The sequence below is a fragment of the Micropterus dolomieu genome, linkage group LG09 (genome assembly GCF_021292245.1).
Source record: "Micropterus dolomieu isolate WLL.071019.BEF.003 ecotype Adirondacks linkage group LG09, ASM2129224v1, whole genome shotgun sequence".
NCBI lineage: Eukaryota > Metazoa > Chordata > Actinopteri > Centrarchiformes > Centrarchidae > Micropterus > Micropterus dolomieu.
The window spans coordinates 11,942,346-11,953,767 of NC_060158.1; the positions used below are offsets into that span (position 1 = coordinate 11,942,346).

Below are 11,422 nucleotides of genomic sequence, written 5' to 3' on the forward strand. Positions count from 1 at the left end.
GTAACATTGCCTTGTTGGATTGCGCAAGCTGTTACTGTGTTTTTCCAAGACGTGTGTGTATGTATGTATATATGTGTGTGTGTGTGTGTGTGTGTGTGTGTGTGTGTGTGTGTGTGTTGGAGTGGAATGAAGAGGGAAAATGCAATAAGGGAGAGAGTGATCTGCAGAGAACATGTGCATAAATATGGATGAACGTGAGGAGAGTGTTGCTGTGTTGCAAGTTAGCACTGAGTGCACATTGATCCCATGTCCCCCAGGAGCTGAATGATGTTTACAGAGAAACATTAGCAGTCAGTTAGCCCGTCAAGACAGGAGATGAGTATTGACATCTGCGGGGCCTCACACACATACACACACACACACACACACACACAAATTTTCCGCTATAGAAGCAGAAACACACCTGAGTTTACTCAATATAGAGAATAAAAGGTCTAATGTTTCAACCCATTCATTAGTCACAGAGACAGGCAGACACATACGAGTCTGATGACGTTCTATAACGGTCTCCCACAACACTGCCCTCTCATTACAAATGCAGAGAGACAATGAATATTGTTGTTACACATTCATGCCAATAAAGCTAATTTGAATTGAAGAGACAACTCACTGTCTGCCTCTCCGCCGTCCCTCCCCTCACTCCTCCACCCTCTCTATGATGGTCTTTAAGTAAACTAAACTTCTTCCCACTTCTCTTGGACCTGGGTCAAAGAGCACCTGCAGAAAACATTTTAGCATCTTAGCCTGCTAATTCAATTATAACAGAAAGTTTAGACTAGTTTAATAACAGTTTAGCATACTATGAGGCAGTTTAAATTGGCCTTATCTCAACTGTCCATGATTTTTTCCCCTCATGGCTTTTCTTTCAGAGATATTGAGTTTATCTCCAGGGAATTGTCTCTAAAAGGTATTTCAGCTTTGTTCCCCCTTCCCCCTGACTGAGTGACTGCTCCAGGGGCGGCTCACAGCTAATGCTCTCTTCTCAGCCAAAGCCATCTATCACCAGCTTGCAGCGGTAGTCGTCCGCTAGCAACAAACTCATACAAACTCACACACACACTTCCCAGTAATTCCCATCTATCAACAACCTAAAAGCAGCAGCTACCTACTGTTTGTAACCCCCCCCAACACACACACAGACACACACACACACACACACACCCCTCCTCCCCCGGTACTGAGCTTCCAAGCGATCCCTATCAGTTTACCATCTCCTACTGTTCTGGATCACCAGGGGTTCCTTGAGAATGGCTGAAATTTGACAGACTTAAATATTTTCACAACACACAAAGAGAATGTGTGTCTAATATAGGGTTTTGTTGCTTTTGCAATGAATACATGGATGGTCCATCAGGCTTTCAGCAACCCAAAAATGGGCCAGCTAGCCAGTGTGAGTTATGAGTTCTCAAAAGCCCTCAGGGTGCTAACTGGACACCTTTAGCACAGAAAACCTCCCCACTAAAAGGCATTTCTCTCAAGTAAAATTTTCTTTGAGAATTCTGTTGCTTTCTCATAAAACCCCCCAAATGTCACAAGTAGCATTTGGGGAGTTTTGTTTGTGTGACAAGGTCCATATGTGTGACTAACGATCAAAGTGCACAGGGACAGGCCCCCGTCGCTCATTAGCTGGTGTTGTTGTTTGTGGCCAGGGGTCTCCCTGGTACCCCATGGTAAAAGTACAGACACTGTGGCTCCAAACACCAGGCCCTGACTCCTGCTCCCCCTCCGTCTCCCTCCCCCGATCCCTTTGCCCCTCTCTGCCTGACTGCATTCCCTCAATACTGATGACCAGATTAACCAGCAACAACATTACAACAGCAACATGGGCCCGTTAGAAAACAAGCACCTTTTTAGTATACTGATGAAACTTCCATCTAACTGTGCTGATAATAATGTGCTCCAGCCAACTTTTGGGGGAAAGTGCAATAATTATCATTTTGCCATGGTCCAGACAGCTTAGTGCTTATCTGCAGTTTGCCTGCCACGCTCTGTTTACCAGATTGGTGCTAAAGTGTTTTTTCCCCCTGCCACTTTCAATTCCAGTTGAATCGATAACACTATTGAACAAACACTGTTGTCTGCTTTTGCCTGACAGAGTTATCATCCCCCTGCAAACACTGAAAACACACACAAACTGACTCCCCACACCCAAATCCCTCCCCCACTTTGAGCCCCGATTACAAACCGGTTGTGGTATGTTCCCAATGTGTTCAGCTAAAGGGGGTCGATTGGGGTGCAATTAAAACACAAAAAAGGGTATTAAAGTTGCCCCGGAGGGGGGTAATTATGCCCTCCTGCTCCTCACTTCCCAGCCCCTTTAGGCTGAGAGTTTGGGGATAGACAGAGGGCATGAATAGGCGTGGGCAGGGAGGGTCAAAGGGCTTGAGTTGGAAATGGCTTTTGAAGTTTCTCTCAGTAAGAGCATCTATGCGAGTGCTACAGTTGCTTTATCAATGCCACCGTTTCATACAGTGTCTATTCACAATGTGCCCATGCTGATGAAATACATCACTTAGAGAGAACAGTGGCTGAATACACACCCGGGGAGGCTGGCTAGCCCTTTTTATTAGTGGCAAATAGTTTTAATTATCCTACTGCCTTTTGTTCCCCTCTAACGCCTCGGCATTGAGACGTTCCACATCATCAGCTTAATTAACTGATTGGAGTAACGCTCCTCAAAGAGAGCTCAGGCCTCTGTGTGAAAAGGTTTAGCTAACAAAGTCAAATCATGCCACCTTCACTTTAGCAGGCAAACACTTTCTGTCTCCCCCAGAGTGTGTCCCTAGTTATTTTCATTTTCCAAACACCCTCCATCTATCCATAGGCTGTCTTGATTTATTCCAGACTCTCTATTCTAATGACATTGACGCTTGGAGCTTCAGCAGAAGTAACGGTGAGGAGGAATTGTTGTATTCTCTACTTAAGTATGATTTGTGGAGCAGATATGCAGCGAGGATTGTGTGCATGTGTTACTGTCTCAGTCCGAGACATTTAAATGCATGATTGTTTTAGTTGGAGCAGGCTTGTGTGTGACGTAGAGCTCTGAGGAATCTGGGAGTGAGGAATCTGGGAGTGTGTTTCAGTCATGATAAGGTGGATAATAAATGCTAATAATAAACAAAGATGATAGCAGTGAGGGAATGTCAAGTGGTCAAATGGGTGTGTGTGTGTGTGTGAGTGCACAATCTGCTGAAAAATAGACTGCAGACTGTTCTCGGCCACTCTTCCTCCTCTCCTACGGAGGAATTCCTGATTTATTGGAGTCTCTTCAGGAGCAGGAGTCTAATCTTTCCTCTTTAATCTCTTTAGCTAGCATTTTGCTTTCTTCTCCACCTCGACCCCGTCCTTTCATCCATCCATCACCCTCTCATCTCTGCACTCTGTCGCCCTGTGGAATGCTGGACCTCTGAGGCGAAAGGGCTGCAATGTGGATCAAAGGTCGGACAATCGCCAAGTCAGCACTGGAGAATTTTATACACAAACAGTCAGCATATGGACTGCTATGATGGGAATCACTCTTTGAAGATCAATTCAGATCTATTTTAAAAAGGTCTATAAAGCCCAGCGTAGGACTAACTACACGTTTATGACCACTACATATGAAAACAGGAGCTCTATTCTACTTAACACGTGCTGACTCTGAGAGGCCAGCCAGTCACCCTAACCACATAAACATGATTACTTTCCTCCTGGGTTTAACACACGCCATTAATGTTACCGAAAAAGGTGACTGACCTACGTCACAGATGAGTGAACGGGAATGTGGGGACCACCTAATCGGCTCGTCCAAGCCTGGATTATTGGGTGGAGCGGAGGCTGAACTCGGGTGCATTCATCAGCACCAGACCCTGCTTAATACAGGGGCTTAGAGTGGACAGGGAGGCCCAGAGCAGGGGCTGAAGGCTGGGGACAGAGTAAGGGGTGAGACAGGCAGGGCGGAGTGTTTGTACCCCACCTCTATTGTTCTCACACAGAGAAGGGATATTACTCTTTTACACTGCCATTTGAGTTCAAAAGACACACACACACACACACACACACACACACACACTCAGTTAGTGTGTCCATGGTTGCATAGGGGAGAGTGAGAGGTGTTAACAGAATAATGACAGACATTGGACACAAGGGAACTATTTCTTTCAAGATATATATGTGAAAGCTACACGACTCCATAAGCGAGGTGGGACACCAGAGAGAGGTGACGCCTTTTTGAGGTGCAGCATGAGCTTAGTTAAGCTGGACTGTTTCCCGTTTTTGCGCAAACTGTTTTTGTTTCATCTGTCCATGTATTCATCCATCAGTGTCAGGCGCCCCCTCCCACTCTCTGTCCGTCTTTCACCGCTCAATAAGCAAACCAGATCCTCATGTCAACTCTGTCCCTCCCCCACCCCAGACCTGATGAACCAATCCCAACCTGATGGAATTCCAAATATGCAACTTTTTGACCCACTGTTTGCAAAACCAAGCACAATGCGACGTGGGTATGCTTGCGTCGTCATAGAAACAAATATGGTCCTATTCTTTTGGCTAACACTTTTTAACATAATATTCCAGCCTTCATTCTTTGCACCGTGTGACTTTTTGTCATCCATCTCAATCTGCTTTCTCCTGTCTGTCATTCAACCTTTGTCTGTCCGGATCATTGGTCATTCTGCCATCGTTCCTGGCTGAACTAGCGGAGTTCTTTTGCCACCCAGCAAAGCGACAACGATTTAAGTCCAGCAGAGAAATAATTGGCCGATTCCACTGCAGTAAGGAGGCTTAGATGAATACATATGCTCTTTCCAACTGTCTCACGCTGTCCCCCAAGCCATTTGTATCTTATAACAGGGCCAGAACAGAAAGGTCACCGCTGACATCACATTTCTCAGGAGGCAAAAATTTGGATTGATTTACATAAGGTAAAACTTTCATTAACATGTTTTTCCCCATGCAAACACAGTCAGAGCTTATGGCTTAATGAATTCCAAAGGAAATTTACAATTTGTGACTACAGGCCGCAGTTATCAAATAGATTTTTAAAATACAGCAGTAGTAGTACTAATAGTACATACACATTGTAGTAATAATGGTAATAATACAACTGGCCTCTAGGGGGTGGCAATATTTGCTGTGGGGACATGTTTACGCACTAACCCCAGACATCCAACAAACAGGAAAAAAAAGGAAAGAGGAAAAACAGAAGTAACACAATGATGCTCATTTACAAAACAAAAACAATGGTTCATTTTCATAGATAATATCTGACTCTTGCTGGCAGATTGACTTGATAAACAAGTCTGGAGGACACACACATACACTTTGTATCTCACACACACCATGAGAAAGAAAGAGGCGTCTCCATAATAATCGTACCATAATCATAAATCTGTGTGAGTTTTTCCTTCTTCTATTATGTATGTGTGGGCTGGAACAGCTGTATAGCAGCACAGAGAGGACGATCAGAGTGAAATGGAGCAAGGGAAGTCTGCTGAGAAGATAAGGAAGAGGCATAAGGATGGGTTTGGTGGGGGTCACTTGTGGGGTTGACCAGAGTGACACTGATTAGTGGAGAATCCCATATAGAGACAGAGATTTGACAGCAGGCCAGGCAGAGAGGCGCATCCCAAATCATCCTTAAGACGTGACAGTTGAGCACACCACTCATAAAAACAATTAATCACTATTAAATCACTGCTAATCTACTTAATCTTAGAGTTAAAAAGGTATTCATTCTTTATATGAGCCTGGGAAATTCAATCAACTCCAGAGTCCAGACTTTTACAGTCTTGCGTGTGTTAGTGTGTGAGAACTGTATTGTTTGTTGTGCAGACAGGATACGCCGTTTTCCCGGGAAAAGTTGTAGCCAGGAAGTGCAGCATTTCATAGGGAAACACACAGCAGACAGCGTGTAGACTTTGGAAACGCCGACAGCACGCCTGTGGGAAGTTAAAACCTTTGACCTGCTTCTCTATCTAGCGCAGTCAATAAAACAAGCCCTCCTGTCTCTGACACCACAACACACATGGGAATGTTGAACAGGAGGACAATCAGCTCATCAGTGTAGTCACCGAATTAAAGTCTTCTTACAGACGATTACAGACTGTAAAGACAGAAAGCATCAACACAGTTCAGTGATCATTGAGCCTATGAGATGCGATTACCATCCGTTTGACAATCTCTCAGAGTATTTTCCCCAGATTGAATTCACCAGACAGATTACAAGGCCAGATTAGGGGTGGTGGGAGGGGACAGACAACGTGAGAGAAAAATGGAGATGGCCTTTGGAATTTACTAAAGAGAAGGCCGACCCATGAGGTGGTGGTGGGGGTTCAAAGAGAAGGCTGGATTAAGAAGTGACGGGGAAACCTGGACATATTTCAAGGAAAGTAGCTTCGGTTCAGATTACTTGGAAATCGTAGAAATCCCTTATCTATTGTGTCTACCTAATGCCCACACCAGTCGATATGATGACCCAATCTTATTTTTAATCTCTCAAACACGTACATTTGCACAGGCAAACAGACACATTAAACTACTTCAATATGTACACATTCATTTTTTTTCCCCCCCATTTAAAATCCTGTTCTTTCATGGTTTGAGTATTCAGACTGGCTCTACCACTTCCACTGCCTCAGCAAGACACTCAAGAGCCGAGAAACATACATGGACAGACAAGTGAAAAAGACCAGGAAGAAACAGGTTTGCTGGGAAGACTGGAGTGGCTTTTCATAGAGAGGCAGAAGAAGGAAGCTATAAGAAAAGCTGAAGGGGGGGAAAAAAAAGCGTGAAGGAAAGGGCAAAGTGCCTTGTGATGGATCGCCATGGGTGCCAAGAACGATAAAAAAATTCCACACCTCTTAGCATGCTTCCCTCCTTCCCCCCTTCTCTGAGAGCAAGAGATGGAGCTGAGGAAATAATAGACTGAAAAGGGACAGCTTGTAAAGTTGAGATAAAAGCTGGTGAAGGAGCGAAGGGGACCGAAAAGACAGGAGGGGGATGAATGAAATGTTTCCCAGAGACAGAGCCACAGCAGTGTGAAGAGGGGCTGGCCTGAGTGGCAGCCAGTATTCAGGGACCACCGCTGTGACAGAATGACTGACAGATTGATAGAGGCTGTGCCACTTCATCACATAGTGAACTCTGACCTCTAATCAGTCACACCAGTTACTATACTCTTTCTGTGGCTCACCGTGAAGACCATTCCCCAATTTGTATGGGAAACATCACAAAACACCCATACTGACTGAATAAATAACAAAAAAAAATCCTTCATGTGGGTAAAACATACCTTAAATAACTCCTTCATTTGGGCCAACACAGTAGAAAAATCAGATTCAATTAAAAAGGTATTAAACCACTGCGCCAGCAATGGTAAGCTCAAACAATCTGGAAGCCTATTTTGCGGTTTTACCAAAAATCAAAGCGCTCATTAGAAAGACATAGCAAAACAAGGACTTCAGAGTTAGAGCTGATTAGCTCAAAAATGTGCTATCATAACAGAAAAGGTGATGATGATTATGTTAAAATAAACAGCAGATCAAAGCGCTGTGTGCGAGAGGGCTATGAAACAGTTAACAGACTCAGAACTGGAGACCACAGAACCAAGTTGAAAAAGGGAACCTGGCCAAGAAGAGGGGGCGGGGGTGCTTGGGAGAGGGAGAGACAGGTACAAAGAAGCAGAGGAGGAGGAGGAGGCGTGGGTGGTGGTGGTGGTGGTCTACTCATACTCAGCAGGGAAAGAGCGAAAAGGGAGGAAGAAGCCGTGAATGAGCAGATTGTTACCTCACATTGGGAGACTAGAGGGCTCCTGGGACGATGTTAACATCAATCACAACTTTGTGGCACATGCGTGTATGTATGACTGGGTTAATGTGTATGAGTCACTCGAATCTGGCAATCTTGTACATGCAGGTGCTCACACATAGACGCAGGCTTTTGCACAGACACTCCCTTCACTAAAGACACGCACACAAACACACACTGGCATGCCGGGACTCAAGCTGACTGGGCACACTGACGAGCCTCTTTCTGGGAATCAACCCGTGCTGGTGATTAAGTTGTTGCTAATCAGACACAAAGGTTTCAAATATACTAACAAGTAAAAAGGTCAGAAAGTGCTGAAACACTGTCGGGAACGGATTTCACTCATGCTGAAACAAAATAGTTGTTAAAGCACAGGCAGATACGAGCTTGGACGTCAGCAGGCAACTGTGTATGTCTATGTATGAGTGTGTATGTGTTGCTAAATCCCTCAACAAACACGCTGAGGAAAAGGGAAATGAGCCTGTACCACAAGGACCTCAGTGATCAATCTGAGATCAATTTGATAAACGGCAGCTTTCTGACCAATGGGACCGAACAATAAACTGGGGCCAAAAAAAAGAAGAAGAAAAAACATCTCTTCAGGGAAAAGATGGACGTCAACACACTGTATCGAGTAACAGGTCAAAGGGGGGAGCAGATTGCTGAGAATGATGAAACGCATCAAATGAAGGCATCTCACAAACTCTGCTTTTTCTGGGAAAACAGGATTAAGAGTTGCCAAAGGGAGAGATTTAGCACAGTCATCCGGAAAAAAATAGCAAGTGCAAAACGACGGATTACCAGTATATATACAGGAATGATCACTGTCGTTCCACATAAGGGACACGACAAAAACGCCTTCCCATCTGGGACTTCATTCTGATTCTCAGTGACAGGCATTGTCGCCATAATTACGGCCTTTCTGAAAACAGAAAATGCTGTAGTTTTAACCATAGCGCAGATCAGGGGGGAAAGTGTGCTTGAATGTAATCTTGTTTGAGAATATCTGAATATCTGGGTGTTTGCAACCAAGACATGTGTTTGTACACCAGAAAGAGTTTGAGCCAAACACTGATTGATGTAGATGACGTCGGTTTGGTGTGATTGAGTGTCCTGGTTTTTGATTGACTTATTGTCTGCCAGGAGTCTCTGTTCGTGCTTGCCTGTCCGAGTGTGAGGTGTGTGTATGTAGAAGTTTTTCGTGGTGTGTAAACTTAACCCTCCAGAGTACCCCAAGCCATTTCACCCCAGCCATCATCAACCATAATTCTAATTGACCCCCCACTTATTCCAAATGGCCCCTAACCCTGACAATTTCAGCTCCAATTTCTCCTCCCTGAGCAATCCATCTCTCTCCCACAGCGTGACCTACTGGGCAGGCCTCAAGTTACCTCCTCAGTCTCTGTCATACACCATTATTACTCGTCTTACCACCTGAAATATGAACACCCCTATGTCCCCCTGACAGCCACCTAAACCCCATGTGATATCTCTTGATTTAGGAGTTACAGCAACCTCCCACTCCACACAAAGGTTAGGACTGTCTGTCAGATGGGGAGGATATTGCAACAGACATTTCGACATGGTGTGCTGTGAGTCAGACCTGTAAAACCAACACAAAAAAATATAACCCTTGCCAAGGAAAATAGGATTTCAGCTGAGGAATGAAGACAACACCAAAATAACAGAAAGGAACAGAACTTTTGAGGCACTGACTTTTAACAGTGTAATTAAACTGAGTACTACACTACTGAATTACTGCCACACTCCTGCAAATAAATCAACTCAGAAAAATGTAGAAAAGACATTCAGGTGCACATAAAAAGTCAAAATAAGGAGATGTATTTTCAGTAGTACTCATAGATCATACCTGATCAAGTCCTGAATGAAAAACTGAGCTCAACAGAAAAATATAACCGTATCCTTGCATTTCTCTGTTAAAGAAACCCATACATTTACAAATTTAAAAAGGAACCATCTTCCCTGAAAAGGATGAGCTTTTTAGCTCCCTCACTGTCTGTTTTTAGAGATACACAGATGACATAACCTGATGTAACTAATCCTGCAGAATAGATTGCGAAACGCATTAAATCTGAACAGGTTAGACAAAGTATTACAGGTAAACAGCGCCATAATAACAGGTTCGAGCACAGAGAGGGAGGGGGAGGGAGAGATACTCCCAACTGTCCTGCATTATCATGACAACAGCAGCGAGTCGCCCACACCACAAATTCATCACAAGCTCACTGAATATGCATGAGTTGCAACTACTCAAATGCATCTTAATATGGCCCATAATGGTGTAATCTGCACTGACAATAAGGTTAAAAGTTTATATTTTAGGTGCCAAGCAATGTTGTTTTTGTATTTATAAATACAGAAGTGTGTGCACGGGTGGGTTCAAGACCACTGGTTTAACAAAGGAAAAATAAAAACATATTTACTTTGGGTTCGTGCTGTTCCAGTAGACGCTGTGCCGCTCCGCTGAAGCAAACCAGGCGCAGACGCTCACAGCGAAGCCCACAATCCAAACCAAATCCATGGTGGAGAGGACTGGACGCGTGCTGAGGAGAAACACAACACACAACTCAGGTAGGTTGTGCAAAAAACACTAAGTTTACCGAGAAGAGCTCGTCCGCGCACCTGTACACTGCACGTTTTTTAAAAAAACACTATTTACGCATGCAGCGGGAAAAAAAGCAGAAAATAAGCAAGTAGATTCGTTCAGGAACAAAACCCCGCCGAGGGATCAGCTTAACTCGACAAATCCGTAGTGAATGAAAGCTTGAGCTGCGTGGACGCTGGTTTTTGTGAAACGCCCACAGCAGTGAACCCCGCCTTCTGTCCCAAAGGAGACCAATCAGAGGGCTGTCCGAGAGACGCGAGCTTTCATTGTATGTTTACTTGCTGTACACACTATTAAAACTCAAGCGTGTACTGTCTGTCTGGATAAACCAACAACATTTAAAAATATTTTCCATGTCGGAATTTTGCTGTATCATATCCACAGGCACTTGTTGGATATATGTTTACAGTAACCTTATCATACATCAGGGTATTTTTTAAAACAATAAAATGTTACATTTAGCTGATTTTATAGTGTACTTTCAATTTTATAGTACCCTATACTTTTAAAACATTTGTTATAGCTAAGAAATATAGAAACATGGAAAGTCAAGCTCTGACAACAGCTACAGTTATAAACAATAAGAGAGCTCATTGCCGTTATTATTTCATAGGTAGGTTATAAACAAGTGTTGTAAAACAGGAAATCACTCATCATTTATTGATATAAAATGTTTTTTATTTTACATGCTTGCATGAAAAGCATTTTCATTGCACTTGCAACAAATCAGTTCTATCTGCATTGGACTGGAAGAGGAGAGATAAATACACGAACAAGTCAATCTAATACCAACACACAAAATACAGCCTTAAAAATGGCCATAGATTTAATTAAACAGTGGTCTGACACACTGTAAAGCTGAACACTGCAAACTGCAAAACATTATTTTATTGTATTTGCTGCAAGGCTGCTGCATTACGTTGTACAGTTGTTCCAGTTATTTTGTTTTTATCCTGAGCCCTTATCTATCACTGAAGTGCACCACCCTACCTTGGGTAGTGCCTGGGCAAC

The 11,422-nt window shown here is 43.7% G+C and overlaps 1 protein-coding gene across 2 annotated transcripts in view; it reads right to left on the minus strand.

The window, feature by feature from the left end:
• efna1a (ephrin-A1a) overlaps positions 1 to 10,553 on the minus strand; it is a 15,457-nt gene extending 4,904 nt beyond the window's left edge. For both annotated transcript variants that reach the window (XM_046059030.1, XM_046059029.1), the window contains exon 1: positions 10,230 to 10,553. In XM_046059030.1, the coding sequence (XP_045914986.1) occupies positions 10,230 to 10,327 (98 nt within the window). In that variant the 5' untranslated portion in view covers positions 10,328 to 10,553. The remainder of the gene's footprint in view (positions 1 to 10,229) is intronic.
• Between the last annotated feature and the right edge of the window lie 869 nt (positions 10,554 to 11,422).